At 38.5% G+C, this 24,630-nt stretch overlaps 1 protein-coding gene across 2 annotated transcripts in view; it reads left to right on the top strand.

Annotated features, from left to right (window-relative positions):
- The window catches only part of SLC7A2 (solute carrier family 7 member 2), an 81,905-nt gene extending 61,777 nt beyond the window's left edge, over window positions 1-20,128 (top strand). Inside the window, exons 7-13 of one of the 2 annotated variants that reach the window (XM_078394641.1) lie at window positions 3,150-3,372; window positions 7,565-7,701; window positions 9,383-9,485; window positions 11,587-11,789; window positions 12,169-12,335; window positions 16,094-16,202; window positions 16,895-20,128. In XM_078394641.1, coding sequence (XP_078250767.1) covers window positions 3,150-3,372; window positions 7,565-7,701; window positions 9,383-9,485; window positions 11,587-11,789; window positions 12,169-12,335; window positions 16,094-16,202; window positions 16,895-17,094 — 1,142 coding nt within the window. In that variant the 3' untranslated portion in view covers window positions 17,095-20,128. Of the gene's footprint in view, window positions 1-3,149; window positions 3,373-7,001; window positions 7,142-7,564; window positions 7,702-9,382; window positions 9,486-11,586; window positions 11,790-12,168; window positions 12,336-16,093; window positions 16,203-16,894 lie in introns of both variants that reach the window. The other variant, XM_078394640.1, reaches the window with a different exon arrangement.
- The last annotated feature ends 4,502 nt before the right edge of the window (window positions 20,129-24,630 follow it).

Raw genomic sequence — 24,630 nt, 5'->3', positions numbered from 1 at the left:
AATAGCAAGTGGCAGCATATCTAGACGGGCCTTAGTGAATGCTTCTGTGTTCATGAGATCAGTTAAATATGGTGGAAGATGAATGAGAGATCTTTTTTGTAAAGAGGTGCAGTTCTTGATGTGCCTAATAAACCTACATCAGTTTGAATACAGAGATCTTTGCTTTAATGCAAGTTTTGCTGCAGAAAGACTGAAGTATCTCACGTACTCATCTGAAAAACCAGATTGAGCAGCCGTATTAAACACAAAGGTTTTTCATGACCCAAGTTCCATCTGCCTGTGTGGTAGTGTTAAAAATTTCGAAGGGATGCAGAATAGAATTTTCAAACAATAGTTATTGACTGCTTTATCAGCTAAGGTCATTATTGGTTTTAATGCCAATTTCAGTCTGACTCGAGCTGTAGCAGTAGCCAGGCAAACTTATTTTGGATGACTTCTAATTGATGTGAATCCCCAAATTTCATCTCCATACAGTATCTCAGGGAGTTATTTTGTTTTGAGAATTTCACAAGTGGCAGGAAACAAACATCCTGCTCTAGTTGTGAGTATGCCAAATACGGCCTTTTCAAGTGTGTGCTTAGTAAACCCAGTCTGACATGTCCAGGAGCCTGACTGGTGGAACATCACTCCTAAATATTTGAAGTGAGGTACCTGTTCTAATATCCTCCTGTCCATTGTCCATTTATGAGAATGGGATGTTCTGCTCAGGCCATAATTTTTATTTTCTCATAATTTATACCAAACACTGTTATGATTAGATCCTGTGCATGTTGTGGAAAAGACCATATCACAGCAGTATCCCAGTCCCTGCTTTTTAAGTTTTTGATTTATTCATTCAATGTTTTTGGTTGCTTCGAGACCATGACCTTTCCGAGTCTGTTTTTAGTATAAAAAAGTGAAATTTAGGGTAAAATTGTAAACTATTTTAAAGAAGTCCATTTATAATAAAATACAATTTTAAATATCTAACAATGTAGCACGTTATCCTTCCAGTGTAATTCCAGAGAGAGCATGTATGTTTTCAAAACAGCCACCACCTCTTTGTTTCGGATCATAAATAAAATGATAAAATGTTGTGATACATCCAGGGATATTGGCAAGTCTTTGGTCCAAGTCCCATATCCATGTCCTTATTGAAAATAAGCCCCCCCCCCCGAAAAAGGGAGGGGTGGGTGGCTTCTGAGTTGTCAGCTGAGTCTGAGTCGTTAAAAAAACGCACCTGAATCGAGTCTGAGTCGAGTCACCGGTGTGACTTAAGTCCAACTTGATAGCAAGTCCCACGACTCGAGTCTCCATCCCTAGATATCTCACTCAGCTTGAGAAAGTGGAATGGCTATAAATGATAAAGGCCCAAAGACGAGCATCTGATATGTCTTTAATTCATTTTGTATTCTGAAAAGGACGTTTGGTACTGAAAGAAGTATTAAAATCATAAGCTGTTTGGACCTTCTGCTCTGTCTGTAAATGGGAATATGAAGTATGGAACATGGTTAAATTTTAACTCCATACATTAGGAACTCCTAAATTGTTTCTGGCCTGATAATTTAGTGGTTTCGAGCACCTGAGTTCACTGTCATGGATCAAGAGTTCATTTCCCCACTGTGCCTCCCAGGAGGAGAGCCAGACTGTGCAACCTTGGGCAAGCTGCACAGCCCCTGAGTGCCACCTGCAGGAGGGAGTGGTAAACCACTTCAGAATCTTTTATACCTGGAGAACTACTATAAGCCAGAATCAATGTGAGGGCACATAAGTATTGTTAATACCATTCACCCAGTGTTTCTGCCAAGTCCCATTTTGCCCTCCTGGAATCATTCAAAGACCTTGAATGGGCTGCCTCATTATTTCCAAAATTTCCAAAAGCTAGCATAGGCTGTTCTTTTTAGATGAAGCTTTTTCCGCATCTGCTTCAAAGATACGATGAGTGACTCTGTGTGATACAGCATTTGCCAGCCTGCCCAAGTGTTCTTTCTCCACTATTTTCCAACACTGTTCCCTTTTCTTCTGCGCAGGCTGAGGTTGCAAAAGCATTGTCCTTGTTAATGTTATCTCTACGCTGAAGGATTTCCCCCCTCCCCCAGATTCTATCTCCAAATTGGAACTGGATTCACTGCAGAGGTGGAAAGGACAGAAATATTTCAGTTGCACTCCCCCTTCCTATCTCACCATGCACACAGGTTCCTCCACAGAATTGGTTATCTTAAAGGATTATAGCAAGGCATCTTTGCATTTGGATCCTATACACCAGCCTTCTCGGGGTGTTTTAGACTATAGCTCTCTTCCTCACTGACCATTATTAGCCTTAGTTATGGTAGGGCCCTGCTGAGATTGAATAAATTAATTATTTTAATAGGTAGCTGAATTAATAAAATTTCCTGTGCATTATGCATTACTCCAGTGCTCTTGTGTGCAAATACTGTTGAAATATTAGCAGAAAAAAATATTATTCATTTTCAGAGTAGCTACCGTAGCAGCAATGTTAGTATCAACATTTTTAGGAGATGTGAAGATGAGTAAACTTTCTTACATACAGTTGCTCACAATGGCAGTGTAAACAAGGGAAGAGTGTGGGATTGAATTTTTCCCCTCGCATACCTTTCCCCCTAAAGAGGGTAGTGCTTGACATGGATACTAAACAATGTACTGTTCCATTAGTGCGAACCCACTTCAGTGCTAACACTGGTTATTTTTCAAGTTGTTGTCTAGCAGATGGTATTGTTTTCATAGCGATTCGCTTGATCCCAAATAAAGTTCTTAATATATTTACCTGGTGCTAATAATGGATACAGGATTCAGTCCTAGCAACTAAGTCCCTTTGATCACAGTGAGATGTATGAAAAAAACATACTAAGGACTGTGTCATTAATCATACACATTGGCACATTTTAACAGAATTTCTAGAAAGGAATTTTTTAAACCGTGCAAAATTCACTTTAGATGGTGGCCTAAATCCAGTTGCTGTCTGGTGGATTTTTGTTTTTAGTCTTGTGTTTTCTGTCATATTTGCTTGATTGGAAATGATGCTTCATTTTAAAAATATCTCACAGATACATTCATTCTTCTAGATGCTACATCTTCTACAATTAAATCTCACTAGTTAATTTTTCTAATGCCAGTATTCACATTGAAAATGTGTTTTTTCTCCTCCATAGGGGAAGAAGTCAAAAATCCCCAGAAAGCCATACCTATTGGAATTGTAACTTCCCTGCTGGTCTGTTTTATGGCCTATTTTGGGGTTTCAGCTGCTTTAACTCTTATGATGCCATACTACCTAATAGATGAGAAAAGCCCGCTTCCTGTAGCATTCGAATATGTTGGATGGGGCCCAGCAAAATATGTTGTAGCAGTGGGATCTCTGTGTGCTTTGTCAACAAGGTAAAAATAAAGGAAACTAAGTAATTCTCTGGAAATGATCTCATCGAGGAAATCAGCCTACTTGAAAAGTATTGAATAGATTTTATATACAGAAATGATGTGAACGATATAGTTTGCTGTTGGTCAAATCATGCTGAGCTCTAGAACTGGTTGCCACCTTCTTAGTTTGAGAGGCACAAAATGTTTGTGTGTCTGTTTTTTTGCCTATTTAAGATGATCAGCTCTTTGAGCTGAAAAACTCATGTGGTATCAAAATCAGGAAAAGATGGATGTGAAAAGTTTTATCAGGATTATGCAATTGAATCCAATTGGTAGCATATCAGAGTAAGTAAGCCTGTAGTATCAATTGATAAATGGTAAGCCAACGTTATGTAAACCCTGTTTATTTAATAGGTCTACTTTAATTGATATTAGGAATTGGAATAAGGTCTTTGTTTGTATAAAATAAAGATTTCTGGAAGTTCAGTCATGGCAACTGGACTTCTTTCTTGTTAAGTTGAAACTCATGCAAGCAGCTTCTTCAGTCTGAGGAGAGTTGGAAGGAGATCCCTGATCTATCTATCTATCTATCTATCTATCTATCTATCTATCTATCTATCTATCTATCTATCTATCTATCTATCTATCTATCTATCTATCTATCTATCTATCTATCTATCTATCTATCTATCTATCTATCTATCTATCTATCTATCTGTCTGTCTGTCTGTCTGTCTGTCTGTCTGTCTGTCTGTCTGTCTCTCTCTCTCTCTCTCTCTCTCTCTCTCTCTCTCTCTCTCTCTCTCTCTCTCTCTCTCTCTCTATCTATCTATCTATCTATCTATCTATCTATCTATCTATCTATCTATCTATCCATCTATCCATCTATCCACACACACACACACACACCACATGCCTCCTACTAACTCTCCTCAAACTGAAGAAGCTACATGGATGAGTAGCAAAACATTTCACCCTAAAAAGAAAGAAGTCCACTTGCCATGACTCAGCTTCCAGATAACCTCACTTGAATGACTGAGAATCCTCACAAGAATAAGCATGTGTGTAAAGAAACTGCTCTTGATTTTGATTTCACTAGTCACTGGCTGTGCTGTCTTTTGAGGCAGAAATTCTTATAGCCATAATTAAATTTAAAAGAATCCAGAAACTGTCCAGCATTTAAAACCAGCAGTCCTGCACCAGCTTGCTAACATTTGGGTATGCTTGTTTGCTATTAATGCTGTGGCTGGTGTGGTATTTAAAACTAGCATACATGTTGGGTTTGTATAATATGCCTGTTCAGCGTCTGACTATGAAAAAGGTCAACAGTGATGCTTATTGCATTCATCTGATGCATTTCATCTAATGCAGACATGATGTTCCTAGTCTCTGCATAACAGCTGGGAAATCAGGACCTGCTAAGCTAATGTACTCTTTCTTACTCTCCCCTATGTGAATTATCTCTCTCTCTTTTGCTTTGCTTTGCTTTGCTTTGCTTTGACCAGGGTGTAACACTACATCCACATTACAGCTAATATGGATTCATCTTGAACCAAAGTATGATATGCATTGAAATTAATTTTCAGGAAACAGTCTGCTTAGAGCTGAGGCAACTGTACATTGCAATGAATACACTGGCAGTGGAATACATCCAGAGAAAAGGGGAATACACAATTCAAATCATTTAATTGTAGCAAGGAGATTGGAAACATTATATCTGTGCTGGGTCAAAATGCCCTCTCAGCTTTTCAAGCAACTGTTCTTGTCACTTAGTCTGATGGACAGTAGTAGTTCTAATATTTCATTCCCACATGTTGAGCATTGGATATTTCACCCCTTTTAAAACCATATGGATATATTCATGTATCACTGCAAGACAGAGGGAACAAATTAAATATAAAAGTATTTTTTCCCTGCCAGTTACAATAGTGTACTCGTAGGGGTCTGTACAGCCAGCAATAAATGTGGATATTGTAAACTATAAAGTGGAAGTGCACAGAGTTGCATGTTTGGAGGGTTACATTTGTCAAAGACTGTGCCCAACACAGCCATGCTTCATGTAGTAACAATACTGATAGACACGCTAATTAGGAGATTAAATGCAGTTTCTCAGCTTCTAAATATAGCACTCAAGTATGCCCATGTTGCCAGAATAGTAGCTAATTAAATAATATGGATTAGCACAGCAATTAAAATAAAGTAACATTACATTGAGAACAATATGGGAAGAAGAACTGTATTACAGTGGCAGAGACCAAAGTTTTCGTATTGAAAGAGCCAGGTTAAATCACAGATAAGAAAGATTTCAGATAGCAGGAACTAGAAGGATCTAGAGACTCAGTAGGCCTAGACATTCTTGTGAGTCATTAATGATTTGGGATAATACAGTCACTTATAATCAGAGATGGGAAATACTGTTTGTAGAATGACTGCGAAATCCCACAGATGATGGCCATGCTGGCTGTGGGATTCAGGCAGTAGGAGTCCAGCAAAGAAATATGTTCTCCTATTGCCAAATTGGCAAAGGCTTAACTTTAAAAGAAAGCTGTTTCCATTCAGATGATTTCATTATTAAGTGTCAATGCATTATGTAATTGGTCACTGACTTTCTTTTTTGGTAAGGCTTTGCTGACTATGAGGTAAAAAGGCTTGTTTTTTATTTATTTTATTTTGCTGCATGGTACAATTTTTCAAGGTGTTCAGATGCTTGATTGTATTGTAATATTACTAGATTTATCCTTCTGGTATGCTGTTTTGAGGAAACTACAGTGAAGATACAAGATTTTTTCATTATCAGTCATGAATATTTTACTCCGCACAGTAAAATTAAAACTCATTCTCACAAGTGGCAAAAAAAAAGGTTGTGTATACTATTACATTTCATACATTATATTCCTCTCAAATGTATACATCTGAAAAACCTCTAAGAAGTGAGTGATATATTGTATATAATCTTTAGATGTTACCAGGTTCATCTGATCAAATTTCTTTTAATGCTTTTTTTAACATTCATCTTAAACTTGACTTTATGTCAATTTAACCTGGTTAGATAGACCAAGTAAATTTCTGTAAAATTACAGAAATTTTTACTTTTTACTGAATCATGGTATGTGGACACAATTTGGTTAGAATTTCTCTTTTTGTTCAGACTATGTAAAGAACAATATCATAAATACTGACCCAAATTCTTTATTATGAGTGCGGAGGCACTGTTCTGCTGAACCTCATGATCACACCTTTCAAATATGGTGAAGAAAATCTGAGCACTGTGCGAAAAGCAGTGCGATCTATATAGTAAACCAGATGCGATCTATATAGTAAATCCTGCTGCTCCATCTTGGCACAGATTCAGTTTGAATAAAAATATCTCTTCACAGACCAGACAGGGGCTGCAAAGCAATCTGCACAGAAATGTTTAGATTTCATACAAATCAGTTGAGGGTTCAAAGAACTTTTATCTTGACTGTAGTGTGTCTTGTGTACCATATATTCCTCTCCTGCCCTGAATAACAATTATGTTTCTGGTATGAGGTGCTGGTATGAGGTGCTGCTAATTAGCCTTTTCTTTTTTCCTTGATACACTGCATGAATTAATGTTGGCCATATTGCATGTTGCTGTTGTTGTTATTATTGTTTTGCTTTTTATTCAGTCTCCTTGGATCCATTTTCCCAATGCCACGTGTAATCTATGCTATGGCGGAGGATGGGTTGCTTTTCAAATATCTAGCTCAGATCAATCCCAAAACGAAGACTCCACTTGTTGCTACTTTATCATCGGGGGTTGTAGCAGGTGAGGCTTATTGAAAGAGAAATGAACATCTTCACTCGTGGTAAAGGATAGAAACAAGATACCAACAGGTGGTTATGGATCATTTTGAAATGTATGACTTTCTGAATAGAAGCTGTGAACCTTTTGTCTCTTACAAACCCGATTTTTGGCAGAAAGTGCATTTTATAAATGAAGGGCTAAATCTATGTATTGGTCTACCTAGAGCAGATCCATTGAATGGACAGTTTTTATTAAAATTGGTGTAATTGTTTATTAAGTCAACATCTGTGTAAATCCCATTGATTCAGTTGTTCAGCTTTGCATGAGACCAACAACTGGATTTAGCCCAAATTGGCCCTTTCCTGAATGTCTGTGATTAGGGTTATCATTGGCACATAATATTGTTACTATGGCACTTCAACAATTACATTTTTTTTGTTCTAGTCTTCTGGGCTCTATGTTCCCTTTGCCCCGCATTCTGTTTGCCATGGCACGAGATGGTTTACTCTTTAGATTTCTTGCCAAAGTGAGCAAGAGGCAGTCTCCAGTTGCTGCCACATTGACAGCAGGGCTCATTGCTGGTAAGCTCTGTAAACTCAGGTCTCGCTTAACTGAGATCTGAACCCTGTGTTCACATGCATCCATCTGTGAAAAGATGAACCTGCTTGCTAACTTTCCATGCATGTGAATTGGGAATGAAACAGCTGACTAATCCAAAGACATAATGATGGTGGTGGTACTATTGGTGGTGGTAGAAGAAGAAACTCCTTGGAGATCTTCTCAAAAGTTCTTCTCCAATGTGACCAATTATGCTTGGTTGTGCATGTGTAAACAAGGAAGCATAAGTGAATGCCTTGGGAAAACCCTGCTTTTTTCCATTTCTGCCAATGAATCCTACGTTTTGTGCAATATTCATGAAAAGCTCTCCTACATAAACTGCTGTAGTTAATATTCTGCATAAGCCACATCCAGCAATTACAAAAAGGAATGTGTCATGAAAGGTGTGTTACTCTTTGTCTCATCTTCTCCATCCTCATATGGCATGGATAGTCCTTCTCTTTTGAACCATACATTGGTGCCCCGCACGACGACGATAATCCATCCCAATGAAATCGCTGTTTAGCAAAATCGTCATCATGCGAAAACCCTTTCCCCATTGGAATGCATTGAAACCCGGTTTAATACGTTCCAATGGGGAAAATACCTCGTCATCCAGCAAAGATTGCCCATAGGGAAGCCATTTTGCAAGCGCCGATCAGCTGTAAAAATGGCTGCCCTGTGATGGGTCTGGAAAACACAGGGCAGCCATTTTGCGGAGCCGACGATCAATGGAAAAAATTGTCATCTTGCAAACAAACGGTTCATGAAGCACAGAGCTAATCAACGTCCAGCGAAAATCCCCCATTGGAATGTTTTGCGAATCGCTATAGTGATCGCAAAAAGTCATTGTTATGCAGATTCATCGTTTAGCAGGGTCGTCGTCTTGCGAGGTACCACTGTATTAAGATTAGACATTGACATTTAAAATAAAAAACAAAACAAAATAGTTTGGTTAAGACCAACTGCAGCCAGTAATTAATTGCTGGCTATTTTTTCTCTCTCATGTAATAAATAGAACGGCTGAGATTTACAAAAAGGGAAACAACCAGGCAGATAGTATCAAGATGGACGAACAAGGGAAGGACTATCATGCATTTCTGCACTAACTGTAATATTGCATGCAGGTTTCTGTGTCTTTAAATGATGTGTAAAAAATACAATTTTGAAGTGCAGGATGCATTAGAGTTTCCTTATCCATAGTGGTATAAATGTATGAAATTGAAAATCATTTTAACTTTAAAATATATGTGATATACTTATCAGCAGGTTACGCAGTATATTTTGCCCATTACATTTATGCTTGTATTTAAAATTGTGCTATTTGTCATGTAAAATAAGCTTTATATGTATTCAAACCAATAGTTGAAAGTAATTGTAAACATTCATGTTACCAAATTTCAAAGGGGAATTAACTCAGTAAAATTCCTCTGAATGAGTATTTTCCACAAAAACATTACAAAATATGAAATGGATGCTGGCTGTTAAACATAACTGTTTTCATAATTTATAAGGTGATGATTTGCCATGAATTGTGCAGACAGCCCTGAGGGTCTAAGGGCAAACATTCACTGTTCATGGATAGAGTGGCAAGAACTACACAGTTTGTGTAATATTTATATACAGTATATATATATACAAATTACGTTTTATTCATTCTTCTAGCTATAATGGCTTTTCTCTTTGACCTAAAAGCCCTAGTAGATATGATGTCCATTGGTACACTTCTTGCGTATTCACTGGTAGCAGCTTGCGTTCTTATTCTCAGGTGAGTTCCAGCTGTGGTTTAATAATTGTTTTTAAGGCAGCTTTGTCTAATAAGCTATTTTTATTTCAGTTTCAAAGATATATCAAGAGACAACATGCCATACACATGGAGATTAGAGTTACAGCAATTTAATTAGAGAAAGGTGGAATGCAAATTCATTCAAAATCTAGAGCAATTAATATTCTCTGTTTACAGGAGTTGTGCAGTGCTTGAAATAGTGTATGCTTTGCTCTTGCTGCTGGTTTCTCTTCCGTAATGTATATGGCATAGTTCTTCCAGTGTCTGGCAGAGCAGGATGGGGAGGGGCTCTAGTATTGCAAGACAGCAATGGAGGAGTGTAATCCCTCTCCTGCCTAAGATTCTTGGATCAACAGTTTTCTTTTCAGTGTGTGAACTTCTCTTCTATTCTAAGGTAAAGGTAAAGGTTCCCCTTGACAATTTTTGTCCAGTCGTGTTCAACTCTAGGGGGTGGTGCTCATCCCCGTTTCCAAGCCATAGAGCCAGCGTTTTGTCTGAACGCTGTCCTACCTCCTATTAATATGGTTGAACAAACTCCTCCATTCATTTGCATGGTAGCAAGGAGGCCCTTCTTTGCCCTTCCAAAGTGGCTGGTGGGTGGGAAACCTATTGGGAAGTGGCAGTACATTTTCCTTCTCCCATGCCAATAGAATTATATCTTTGTTCACTCATTTGAGGGGAAATGCTGCACTGCTTCCCCAAAAGGAATGGAAAACAGCTGGGGGAGTTGGAAGCCCATGCCCTGTCAAGCACTCTAGGGCAGTGGTCCCCAACCTTGGGCCTCCAGATGTTCTTGGACTGCAACTCCCAGAAGCCTTCACCACCACCTCTGCTGGCCAGGATTTCTGGGAGTTGAAGTCCAAGAACATCTGGAGGCCCAAGGTTGAGGACCACTGCTCTAGGGCACAAGTCTTCTGTCAGATAGATATGGTTCTACCTTACACCATTTTTTCAGCAGTGCAAACCCCCCCACCCTATCTCTTTGCAAAAGAATGTGGAAATCACAACACTCACTTGCTTATGGAAAACGAAACCTGTCAGTACATGTGTGGGTTTTTCCCTCTTTTCTTTTTTGCTTGCTCGATCTTTCTGTTCATTTTCCCTCACCCCGTATGTGCACATACACATGTACTCCAGCTATTTCACAGACCATAGCATGTTTTTACAATGCCAGGTGTTTCCAATGGCTCCAGGAGTGTGGGGGTATCGTGTACGAATTAAGTGAGCAAGAATTTTGGAGCACATTATCTCTCCTGTCATAGCTCAAAAGACAAACGTGCTTAACATTAATAGGTATCTCAAATTACTCTGGCTTAATTGGCCTTGTGGGTTAAATTCTGTCTCTCTTTAAGACTTTGAGGAACGTGGAGTGATCATTCTAGCTATGAGCTGTTCTTGGAAGATAAGAGGGTGGTAGTGGGGAAGCTGCGCCATGAGAGAAAGGCATATGGCTTATGAATTGAATTAAATAGCTAAACAAATGGTGAACGAATGTTGCACATTATGTGGAAGATATCTTCTGTTCATGGGTTTAGCATCTCTAAATAATTTATTCTGGAGTATACATTAGGACTGCAGTATCCACAGGGGATCAGTTCCAAGCCTCCCCCTGCAGATGCTGGAAATAAGTGGATAAGTGTATCCAAGCAAGGTTGAATGAGGGATCCCTGGCCTAGTTGTGCCAAAGGACTAGGTTTCCTACCCTCCTGCTAACAAATGAGGCTTCCCTGATACCAGGAACTGCCACTTACTGCCTCCCCTCCACCCGCAAACGTGGCTTCTCCATTTCACCCAAAGCTGAGTCCCTTGGAGATGCCACCTGCATATAGCATAGTTTCTGGTTCCATCTACTGGCTAGCCCTGCTAATGCACCTTGGGAATGTATATTTCTAGGTTTTATTTATTTCATTATTATTTTTTTTCAGGCAGTAGATAAGTGAAATCATGGCTATTCATCCCATGGATACTGCAGTTCTACTGTCTTTACATTTTATTTTGTGTTCTCTTCTTTTCTTTTCCTTTCCTTTCCTGTCTTTGAGCCTGTGTTTATGTAAGCATCCTTTTTGTTCATGTTTTCACACAGGTACCAACCTGGTTTAAATTATGAGCAACCAAAATATTCAGAAGAAAAAGAAGCTCTTGCTGGACCAGAAAGTAAATGTACAAGTGAATCCCAAATTAGCATGATACCAGGGCAGAGGTTTAGCCTACAAATACTGTACAATCCATCCAGTTTGCCAACTGAACAGTCTGCTGCCATGGTTAGCATTCTTGTAGGTCTGCTGGGTAAGTCAAAATGTGTCTAGAAGCTGGAAACATTTTTTGACTTTGATCAGCCAATAAGCAAAAGTGTATTTAAACAAAAAGGATCATTTTTATAAATATGATAATGAATTTGTTGTAAATCCTAGATGTAGAAACCTGAGGAAGGAAAAGAAGGGTTTGTGTTCTCTGAGTGGCTGCAAGTAACATAGTTCTGTTTTGAAAGCTTGATTCAGACTATAGGCAGATCAATTTTAAAAACATAGAAAATAAAAATAAAAATTGAAACACTTGTTGCCACTGACAAATATTTATTTATATACAGTATATCACAAACATTCCAGACTTTAAAACAGTAAATCAATCTGTCTTTTTCTTGTTCCCCTTCTTGTTCTCTGCTTAGCTCTCCTGGTCTGCGGCTTAAGCATTCTGACCACTTATGGGATTCGTTTTCTTGCCAATCTGGAGCTTTGGAGTATCTGCCTCCTCCTAGCTCTTTTTGTACTATTTGTCACCACGACACTTTTCATCTGGAGGCAACCTCAGAATCAACAGAAAGTGGCATTCATGGTAAGGAGGACGACTAAGTAATTGGAATGCTTAGCAAAAATGTTGGTGCTTTATGAACAGCTGTGCTTTTAATGACATGGTACCCTGATTCCCTAAATAAATAAATAAATAAATAAATAAATAAATAAATAAATAAATAAATAAATAAATAAATAAATAAATAAATAAATAAATAAATAAATAAATAAATAAATAAATAAATAAATAAATAACCTGAAAATAAGTATGATTTTTCAGGATGCTCATAATATAAGCCCTACCCCAAAAATAAGCCCCAGTTAAGTGAAACCCTGCCTTTCACCATTGTGAAGAAGATACATGGAAAAAAAATCCCCTGAAAATAAGCCCTAATGCATTTTTTGGAGCAAAAATTAATATAAGACCCTGTCTTATTTTCGGGAAAACACGGTAGTATTACTGCTGCTGTTTTAGTGGTATAAGATCTTGACACTCACAATACAATACACTAGTTATCATGTAATGTACTAAAGTAGTTATTCTTTTTATGCTTAACAAAAATGATGGTACTTATAAAATGTCACCTCAACTGCAGAAATGTTTTTTATGAGGGCTGCAAAACATAGTTGTTAATATATCAACTGATTTGTAAATGTTTTGATTGGCTGGCAGTACCTATGAGAGACTGTAACTTCTAAGAAGATTTATTCAGAGAAAGAAACCTGTGATTTCCCTTCCCCCCCCAAAAAAATATTTTATTCCTATGTAGGTCTGTGCAAAATTTAATCAGTCCCATATGGATGGTTAACAGATAATTCTAACCTTGAGATCAGTGACTAGCAGGGAATGGAATGGATATGTTCCTCTGTAGACTGACAGGAGCTCCAGCCCATTGACCCCGTTTCTATCAGTAGAAAACCCCATGGGCCTCTGTCTCTTGTAATGACACTTCTGCGGGTATTAGACCCTGAAAAAGGGCATTCAGTGGCAGCATAGATTCAGACCCACTGAATCCAAAGCTCATTTGTTCCACATGAGATCCCAGGATCAAGCTCCTCCACTTTTTCACTCTGAAAGTGGTATAGATAATTTCCCACTCTTTCAGTGGAAGGGAAGCTCCAGGTAACAAATATAGTGATGCCTCGCAAGATGATTGCTTCGCATAACGACGAATTCGCGTTACGATGAGGTTTTCGGAACGATCTTGCGCTTTGTTTAACAATGTTTCCTATGGGCGATTTTCGCTTTATGATGTTAGGCAGTGGTTCTTAACCTTTGTTACTCGGATGTTTTTGAACTGCAACTCCCAGAAACCCCAGCCAGCACAGTTGATGGTGAAGGCTTCTGGGAGTTGCAGTCCAAAACTCCTGAGTAACCCAAGGTTAAGAACCAGTGATGTTAGGGACCTTGCCTCGCAAGACGGTTAAATTTTAGGTCCCTGTTTTTCGCTTTACGATGTTTTTGACAGCTTGGTCTTGCTTCGCTATGCGAGTCTTTTAATGGTCTCTGTTTCGTTAGACGGCTGTCTTCGCTTGGGAACCGCGTTTTGCTTAACAATGTTTCCTATGGCAATTTTCGCTTTACGATGACAAACCGTTCCCATTGGAACGGATTATCAGGATTTCAATGCATTTCAATGGGAAAACGTGTTTCGCAAGACGATGTTTTAGCTTAACAGCAATTTTCGCGGAACGAATTAACATCGTCTTGTGAGGCGCCACTGTATCTGCTGGATTGTTCTTGCTAGCATGAGATGTCCATCAATTGAGTGTAGTAGACAATGTGCTATCCCATTTAGGATTTCTGTGTCAGTTCAATCTTGGACATGTTGATTTAGAAGCAAGTCTCTGTTTGTTCAGGCAGATTTGGTCCCAAATAAGTTTGTCAGGAATGCTTAGAGAAGCCATTCCACTGGGAGAAGGAGCCAAACTGGTAGTTCCCAACATCCACCATCTTTTCTCTAGATTGGGTAAGACCTAAAAGTACTCACTTATTTAAGCTTAAAACTCTTTAGCTGTGTACTTTGAACCTTGCACACCAGCCTTACCAGGTAGGACACCCAAATAACAAAAAATAGCAAACATAGCCCTTGTGGCTAAGGCATTTTCTTTAGGCACTCTCACCCTTGCCCGAAGAATCGCTCTTGGGTAAAATATAAAACATTTATTCAAAAAGAGTAAAAAGTGATAAAACAAAAGAAATACAAAAATATACAATTATTCTGCTTAAATGTGAAGCATCTAAGTATTAATTAAGCTCCTGTAAGACTTTCCCATTTAAAAAAAATAAAATGATTAACTAGAAAATAGTTTTACTATTTAATGACTAGGCTGTTTTAAGTCACCATAGCTAAGATCTCCCAATTAATCAGTGAAGGCTTTAAACCTGTTGTCCATCTTCTTTCCTCCAACTTTCACACATACACACCCCTACTTAACTCCCCTTTCTATAACTTAAATCAAAAAGTCTCTGCTTTTTGATGATATCCAATCAGCATACAGTCCTTTGTTCGTAAGTCCATGACCAACTTATAACTTACCACAGCTCTGTCTCTAGTTCTCAAGCTGATAGGCCATTAGCAAGGAATGTTATGTTTATCAATCTTGAGATGTGGCCTTGGTTCTTCTTCCACAACAACAGCTAGGTCTCTGGCCGAGACAAAACACCTGCAAGGCCTGGGAAACAAGTACTACAAAACCCATATCCTCAAAAAGTTGTTTGGGACTGTAGTTTAATATGGCATGAAAAGAAGTGAGAACTGTAATATTTACTGTACATTATGTGTAAATGACAGTAAAGAAACATAAATCAATTCTAAAAGCTGTGTTGTGTAAAATCCAAAGGCATGGGTGGGTGGTATCTTTATTAGACCATTAAAAAGTCACAAACGTGAGCTGGGCTTCCATTGCAGAGAGCCTTTGCCAGGTTAGGCATTACAGAGCTTGGGATGGAGTAGGGAAAAAAGTTCCAAAATCAATAGTGAGATGTGCAGGCCAGGTTCTTTGCCGATCTTTTTTCATGTAAGCTTCAAAATGAGATCTTTGTCTTAACAAGTTCAATGGTTCTTTCTGTGCCCCCCCCCCACTCTGTAATGCCCTACCTGAGGAAGACTTGCATTGAGTCAAAAGCTAGCTTATGTTTGTGATTTTTAATTTTAAAAAAGGTACCACTTACTATTGTCTTCAGTTTGTATAAACCTATATTGATTATATTGTACAAAGCATGAATGGATTATTCATTTCTGGATGATACAGATTCCTTTTTTGCGTAAAAATGTTGGCATTTTATTGTGAGAATTTGAAAACGTTAGACTTATTTGTTGTGGTGTGCTGAAACATTTCTGCATGTCTGGGGTCTATGCCCATTTCCCTTCTGGATTAAAATAATAATTATGTGATGCTAAGTCAGTTCTGATACATGGTGACCCTTATCAGGGTTTCCTAGGTATAAAGTACTCAGAAGTGGTTTACTAGTTCCTTCTTCTGGTGGTACTGTACAGCTGTGCACCTAGCCCAAGACTACATAGGCTGTCTTTTTCCTGTTGTGACCTTATATAATTATATCATGCTCTGGAAGGCCCTCCAAGATTCAGATGTGACTTTGAGGATCCAAAGGAATGGTAGATCCTGAGAAGCCTGATATACATGTAGAATTTTGTATGTGGATTTTTCTACTGATGCATTATAGTCCTTCCCTTATCTGTCCTTTTTCAAGCTCTACCTCATAGATCTAATTTTAACATTAATATGATGTGTTGGGCATTTAGCAAAAATACTGAATTATAAAATGTTCATTTTCAGGTTCCACTCTTGCCATTTTTGCCAGCTTTGAGTATCTTGGTGAATATTTACTTGATGGTGCAGCTTAGTGGAGAGACTTGGGTCCGGTTTAGCATTTGGATGGCACTTGGTAGGTATTCCTAGATGAAAAGAGCAGACTTTAATCAGCTTTTCACCGAACTCCACCCCATATCTAGACAAGGCCGCCCTCAGGACATTGGTGGTCTCCAGGATCAACTACTGTATTACTCTCTATGTGGAGCTTCCCCTGACCCTGGTCCAGAGATTGCAGCAGGCCCATAACGTGGTTTCCAGGCTGGTAGTGGGCATGAGCAGGTTTGATCACATCTCCCTAGTCCTGGCTTACCTGCACTGGTTACCAGTTGCATCTTGGGTCAGTTTCAAGGTTCTGATGCTCACCTATGAAGCCCTCCATGGTTTGGGACCAAATTACCTGTTGTAGCTCCTTTTCCCAAGGTCACCTGCCCACCCCACCACATCCCTCCCCAACCCTGCTCCTCTGGGTAACCATTCTGAAAGAGGCCAGAAAATCTTCTATGAGAAGTCTTGGCAATGGAACCAGCTCCCAGTTTAGCTGTGCCTGGCTCATTCCCTCCCAACTTCTCGGCTTTCTTCAGAGAGGCCTTTCAATGCAACCCTGCTTGACTTTTTTTGCCTTGTGCTCTGCCTTTTATATGAAACCAAGGTCTGAGTCAGGGCAAAAGCATGTTTGCTCTGGCAATGGTTAGTAGAACTATAAAAATAATTATGGAATATATATGACAAATGTGGAAAAATTGGCTTGTATTTTCTTTTTGAAAGGTTTTTTTATTTACTTCGTTTACGGTGTGCGACACAGTGTGGAAGGCCATCCTAGGGAGGAGGATGAGGATGAGGATGATGACACCTGCTCAGAAAAAAGTGGCACTCCAGAAAAGATCTATGTGGGAGATCCAAATAAGCATGAAAATGCAAGTGAAAGTGCTCAGTTTATTGCCCATGAAAAGACAAGTGAATGTTAACAATTGCCAGCCATTATAGCATATATATCTTTTGAGCAGTGAACTGTAACAGAATGGAGTTATTGGGACAAATACATGTTCTTGCAAGATTATTAGTAATCTACTTACACCTTTTGGAAACACCTACCATCAGACTTGGAACAGTGATCTAGATTGCTACCATTTCCTTACCAGCATCCTGCAACTTTAATTAGCAGAACACCCTGCAGCTGATTCATCAGGAGTACCTAACAGTGGGGAGCTGAACAATTTGATTTGTGTTATTTGGGCACATGTGTTTTTGTTTCTGTACTTATATAATATCCTATAGCTGTCGAATAACAACATAGCCAGGTGTTTTTTTCAACCTCTCTACATTCACAGAAATGTTAATTGTTGGAAATTTATGTTAAAAATACAACAGCTTAGGTGAGTAGGAAAGTAATAAGTATGGCAGAAATTTAGTCTCAATTATGGTATATGTTAACTTTTGATATTCTTTATCTGCAAATTATGTAAACCATGAGCATCCTTCTGAAAAGGCATTATATTTAAGACTAGGCTCAGTGAGTTAACACTGCAGAACCAAAGGCTGGCTCTTCTGTTCATCCCAGAAAAGCCAGCCTGTGTGGTTTTGGACAAGCTGCACAGTCCCAGGATGTCCCTGGAAGAAGGGAATGGTAAACCACTTCTCAGTGCTCCCTACCCAGAAAACCTTGAAAAGGGTTGCCATAAATTAGAATTTATTTGATAGCACATGATTACCATTCATTACTGACACAGGGATAGTACCAACAATCTGATGCAAGGAAGGAAGGTGCTTCAACCTAGCTCATCAAGATAAACTCCCCACCCCTTGGATGACAGGTCACCCTGATGGCTATATTTCATATAGAATCTATTTGCCCAATACTTTTTATATAAATTTCCCCACTATATTTTTAAAAACATGTTACATCTACTAACTTGTTAAAGAGCAAAAGTACTGACAGGCAGAATGTTATGAAGCTGGCAGTTTTTCAGATGCTGGTGTGCTTGTGCAGTTGTCTGACTGTACTGTGTCTCTGCATATGTGAATCCTCAGAGATTTGCAGTACTTGTCACATATCCTCCAGAAATGGGTACTGAGAACAGCAGTGGTACAGTGGGCCATGACTCACCCTGGGACTTTCTGAGGAGCAGACAGTGGCACCAACTGCCACCCTCCTCAGGCTCTCCATTCGCTTTTAGCTTAGTTGCAGTCCTTAACAGTGGCTGGGAGAAGAATGGATTTCTCCAGGAAAAATACATCATTGCACACTGTCCCTCTTACAATGCAAAGTATTTAATGGTAGTTTGTCTTTAGTGGGCAATTAGGAGCTATTAGCTTTCCAAAAGACCTGCTACTCAGTTGTGAACATGAACTCATCCAGCAGCTTGCACTTTTGTACCTAGTTGGCATTGAAGTTCTGGGAATGGAGACTGTCATGATGACCACCTGCACTTCCAAATGTATCTCTGCAGCTGAATGGGCACATAATTATTAAGTAACTTAGCCCTGGCTAAACAACTACTGTACTTCTTTCAACCATAGTCTATGAAATAAGGTCATAGAATTCTGCAGATAAGAAGCATGAAAGGATCACCCATCCATTCCTTTGTTATGACATCATGAGCCACAATAAACCTTGAGCTCACACACTATGTTCAATGTGGCCACACAAGAGGAAACTCATGTAATCTAACTAAATACAAATTTCCTAAAATTATTCAATTTTCTTATGACACTTTATGAATCTAACAATATGACTTTTAACCAGGTTTCAATTAATACAAAATTAATTCATTGAAACAAACAGATCCACAAGGAAGCTGAAAGGACTTTTAAGGAAGTGCTCAGTTCATATAGTCCATTTACATGCAAGATTTCAATAAAGGCTTTAAGTCTCACACATTCCTTTGAAGTGTAGTTATTCTTTGGTAATAATTGTCCTAACTAGCCAGGCTTGCATGAATCCTTAGTCTCAGTTTCTTTGTCAAAGCTTAGGACCAAAGCATTATCAGTAAAGAATCTCAAATATAAAAATGCATACTCATTTCCAATTAATCTTAAACAATACCACTTAATTAAAACTTTACTGTCACATACTTACAATTCCAGTCAAAATGGGCTTCCTGGGAGAGAAAGCTCTCATCCGTAATCAGTTCACATCCACCTTCAAATACATGCAAAACAACTGATTACAGCTGTTGAACTACTTTGACATAGGGGTTTAAAGTGGTAGTACATATATGACACAAATAAACCAAAATCATAAAAAACATATGTAATCAATATTGACATTCAACCATAAGATATTTTAATCTAAATGTTCTTGTTGTTTAGTGATTAAGTCCTGCCTGACTCTTTGTGACCCCATGGACCAGAGTACGGCAGCCCCTCCTGTCTTCCACTGCCTCCCGGAGTTTGGTCAAATTCATGTTGCCAGCTTTGATGACACTGTCCAGCCATCCCGTCCTCTGTTGCCCCCTTCTCCTCTTGCCCTCACACTTTCCCAACATCAGGGTCTTTTCTAAGGAGATTTCTCTTCTCATCAGATGGCCAAAGTATTGGAGCCTCAGCTTCAGGATCTGTCCTTCCAGTGAGCACTCAGGGTTGATTTCCTTCAGAATGGATAGGTTTGATCTCTTTGCAGTCCAGGGGACTTGCAAGAGTCTCCTCCAGCACCACAATTCAAAAGCATCAATTCTTTGGCCTTCTTTATGATCCATACCTTGCTACTGGAAAAACCATAGCTTTGACTATGCGGAGCTTTCTCGGCAAGGTGAGGTCTCTGCTTTTTAAGATGCTGTCTAGGTTGTCATTGCTTTCCTCCCAAAAAGCAGGCGTCTTAATTTCGTGGCTGCTGTCACCATCTACAGTGATCATGGAGCCCAAGAAAGTAAAATATGTCACTGCCTCCATAACATGCCCTTCTATTTGCCAGGAGGTAATGGGATCAGTGGCTATGATGTTGAGCTTCAGACCATTTTTGGCACTCTCCTCTTTCACCCTCATCAAGAGGTTCTTTAAGTCCTCCTCATTTTCTGCCATCAGAGTGGTATCATATGCATATCTCAGGTTGTTGATATTTCTTCCAGCAATCTTAATTCCGGTTTGGGATTCATCCAGTCCTCCCTTTCGCATGATGTATTCTACATATTAGCTAAATAAACAGGGAAACAATATGCAGCCTTGTGGGACTCCTTTCCCAATTTTGAACCAATCAGTAGTTCCATATCCTGTTCTAACTGTTGCTTCCTGTCCCACATATAGATTTCTCAGGAGATAGATAGGTCAGGCATTCCCATTTCTTTAAGAACTTGCCATAGTTTGATGTGGTCCACACAGTCAAAGGCTTTTGCGTAGTCAATGGAGCAGAAGTAGCTGTTTTTCTGGAACTTTCTACATCATCCAGTGCATGTTAGCAATTTGGTGTCTAGTTCCTCTGCCCCTTAGAAATCCAGCTGTTACTTCTCGGAGTTCTTGGTCCACATACTGCTGAAGCCTACCTTGCAGGATTTTGAGCATAACCTTGCTAGCATGTGAAATGAGTGCAATTATACGGTAGTTGGAGCATTCTTTGGAACTGCCCTTCTTTGGGAATTTGATGTAGACTGATCTTTTCCAGTCTTCTGGCCACTGTTGAGTTTTCCAAACTTGCTGGCATATTGAGTGTAGCACTTTAACAGCACGTTTAATCTTAATATCCATGATGTTTGAATATTGCTTCTTCACTTTTCTATTTGTTGACATAAAGAATCAAAAATTTGAAGCTATCTTTGTTATCCATTTCTACAAAATCACTTACTATTTTGTTTTGTGGTTGATGTTCTTACATCCTGATTTTAACTGGCCTTGTTGTGCTCGCCACATGTTTTTAAACAATCACAGATTATCAGATAAACTAAATTGGAAGCTGAACACACTGAGAATGACCTATATCTAAAACCAAAGTCAACCCCTGGGATAGTCAATAACGATTGAAAGACCTTTCAGCTTTTTATGGATCTATTTGTTTCAATTAATGAATTTTGTACTAATTGAAACTTGGGTAATGTTAATATTGTTACAGTATTTTATTCATAAAATACCTTAAGAAAGTTGAGTCATTTTGGGAAATTTGTTTTTAGCTGGATTTCACAGGTTTTTTCTTATTTGATCACAGTACTGTGTTTCTCTTGTGCTCAGTGTAGCTGCAAGAAATTCAGATGTCTTTGCTTTTGTATCTGATTAACAGCATTTTAGCATTTTGACACACACACCTCATTGTGATTCTCAACTGTTTTTTAAAGGCAACATCTAATTAGGGGTTATATGCTGGCTTGTTTAAACGTGCAACAGAAATGGAGTCCAAATATAACACTAAGGAACGGTTGATTAAAAAAGGAAGTGAAAGGTTTCCTTGCGACTCCACAGTTAGAGAGAAGGGCGTAAGCCTACAATGTGCTTCTGCTTGTTCTTATCCCATTAAATTATGATATCCATGGGTAGCCACTGGGATGTTCTCTTTTCTTTTAAGATCAGTGCCTTCCGTTGGATTTTGCCATAATTACACTAATATTTATAATATAAATTGTGAATAAAACTTTTTTTTTTCTGAAGGAATATTTTCCATCTTGAAAGACAGAGGAGTGTGTGTTTTGAACCAAGGTGGGATGAGGGGGAGACTCCAAAAATTCTACTTCTAATAAGTTAAGGAGTGGCAGTTAAGATTTCTTTAAAACCTTAAGGTAAAATGTATATACATTTGGGTTAGAAATAAGCACTTTTTCAAAACAAAAAATTGCAAATGGTTACTATTGCATAGTTTGACATTGTGGCTAATAGGGATTTTGTATGTACATGTATAGTGACATAGGACATGTCTGGGGTGTGGTTCACACACAAGTTTGTTAATGAGCAGGCTGAAGATAAAAAGGAAGCAAAACTTAGCAGCATTAAGTAGCTTTGTCTTATCTGATCAAGGAAATAGCAGGAGGAATGACAAACTTACAGTTTCCCTGAGATCTTTTGCTTTTGAGTTATTAAACCATCTTGTATAAGTCTATTTTCTATTGCAACTTTTGGATTAGAACCATGTTTCCAAAGAAACTGAAATTATCAGATTCTAAGAACAGCTTGGGAACCAAAATAAAACAAAATTTTAAAAGTGCCTTCAGAAACATTTCCCCTTAGATGAAATATTGTTTTTTTAAAAATATATTTAGTTCCATTTACCTAAACAAATATTAAAATGCAAGTAAGATTATTATCCACAAATAAATATAAACAGGTGTCATCATGGCTTTTTAGTTTCATTAGCCAATTAATTCACCAAACAAGTTTCATTTGGCAAATGAACATTTGGCCATCAATCTCATTTGTTGGCATGATAGCCAAACTGCAGTTGCCAAAACAGAAATTCAACAACATTTCACTAAAAATGCTATAAGCAAGATGACTTGTATGTATATTGATTCATCCAGTTTTAAAGTTAAGCACCTAAATTTGAAAATGAAAGTAATGTCAACCTTGGATATTATATTGTTTCATTCTGGGGTGGGTGAGGTTGAAGAGAAGAGAGATGGAGATGGCTCCCCATGTGTTATCTCTCAAAGTGAGAAATGGTGACACATGACCCACTGTCAAAGGTGTAAGCTGCAAATGTGAACACCAGTACATACATCTCCCCATAGTAACAGTGGGGGCCAGTTGTTCATTTTGGAAGCTACAGTATAAACACCAAAAAATTGGTGGAAGGGAACAAAGATCAATTACAGGCCTGTTTCCTACCTCACCCCACTTATGTAGCTTCTGTAGCCAATTCAATAATACTTAGTTTAGTAAGAACAGTAGATGTGACAACCTTGTTCTTTGACTTGAAAACATAAAGGTGAATTTTACCATAGTTTTTTTAAATGCACGAATATGTTTAAATGGAAGAAAGGGAACTCCTAGGGATATAAATGAAATATTACGTTAATGTGAGAATGAGAGAGGATGCCTGGTTGTTCCCATTGTTCAGTGTAAATAGCTTTACAGCAGTGTCTGAAGGGTATTCCTTTTAATTGTTCTGTTTGCAGTGTTGCAGAAACTCTGTATACCTGTCTACTCACACATTTCTGAGAAGTTTTCAAAAGACTTTCATTGGTAGAAAGGCAGATTTATTAAAAGAAGGGAAATGAGTGCAAAGTTCACAGGCAGACATATTTCTACAAGTCTGCTTGATAACTAATCAGTCTTTCCCAAGCTTCATTTGAGTGTGTTTGCATCTAAAATCTTTTAAGTGGTGCACAGTAATCACTCACTCTCCAAAACTAGAAACAAAAACATATAAGAGAGGCTAATCATTTACGCTGCTGACATAACCACAAATTCTGAGCTAATTACTAATAATGTGGGAAATGTGCACCTCTAAGGAATGTTGGAAGCTCTCCAAACGAGGAAAGAAATATTAGCATTTTTAACACTGCCTTAAAACTAGAGAAAACTCTTATAAAAGGAGAGCCAATTGTGGGCAGAGGAGGGCACATGGATGTTGTTGAACTGCAGCTGCCATTGGCCCAAGCAAGCACAGCTTATGATGAGGGATGATGCAAGCTGCAATATAGCAACATATCCAGTAGGTTCTCCAGTTAGATCTGAAAAAGTTTGATAAACCATCCAGCTGTGGCTTTAACAAATATTTGGAAATAGTTCTAGGCATATACGGTATGTTTTCTGGAATATATTGCACATATACAGTCCTAGGTGCTTTAGGCTTCACCATCCACAGCATTGGAAGCATCTCATAAGGTGTTCATGACTGGAACAAGGAGCATATCCCTGTGAGGTAACCTTCTGCTCATTCTATGAGTTGCCTCTGAGGTTTTTGTTTGTGAGGGGAAAGGTATGATGCATCCATAACTGTTTCTAATGTTCAGTGAATGGTGAAACCCTTGCACATCTTAGGTATTCCATGTTGGAATGTTACACACACAAGCAGCTGTTGAATCTTGGTATATTGGTTGGATTATAGTTTATGTAATGGACATGTATATCTGTTCTGAAAGAAATAATCCTTTACAAATAATCTGGAGTGCAAAGTTTCCTTGGCCATGCCCCAGAGTCCAGAAGTGTTCTTTTGTTCCTTAATCTCCCAAATCTGTGTGGTGGGCTGTGCTGAGAGAGAATGACTTGCTAAAGTCCACCTGCTGAGATCTGTGGCAAAGAGCTTTGTTTTAATACAAAACTAAAGGTCATTTTACTTTTCTTCAAATATATCAAGCCTTATGGGTTAATATTGCTCCTTTGTGTACAAATATTAGAAATAGGAATAGGTTTCTGGGTGTATGTTTTCCATGCTCCTGTACCAAAGTAGTTTTAGTTAAATCTTTTATTGGCCTCTTTAATTGTTGCTGGTTTCATAAGTGATACATTTTAAGGTCCAAAGAGCTGAAGATACTCTCAGTGCCATTTTAAAATCAACACACACACCCGGGAAGTAGCAGTGTTAGTCTTCTGAAGCAAAAGCTAGCATTTTGTAGTATCTTTAAGATGAACAAGTTGTATTTTGG

Source organism: Pogona vitticeps, chromosome 5, assembly GCF_051106095.1.
Source record: "Pogona vitticeps strain Pit_001003342236 chromosome 5, PviZW2.1, whole genome shotgun sequence".
Lineage (NCBI taxonomy): Eukaryota > Metazoa > Chordata > Lepidosauria > Squamata > Agamidae > Pogona > Pogona vitticeps.
The sequence above is the reverse complement of the archived record's forward strand: the minus strand, read 5'-3'. Positions and strand labels throughout refer to the sequence as shown.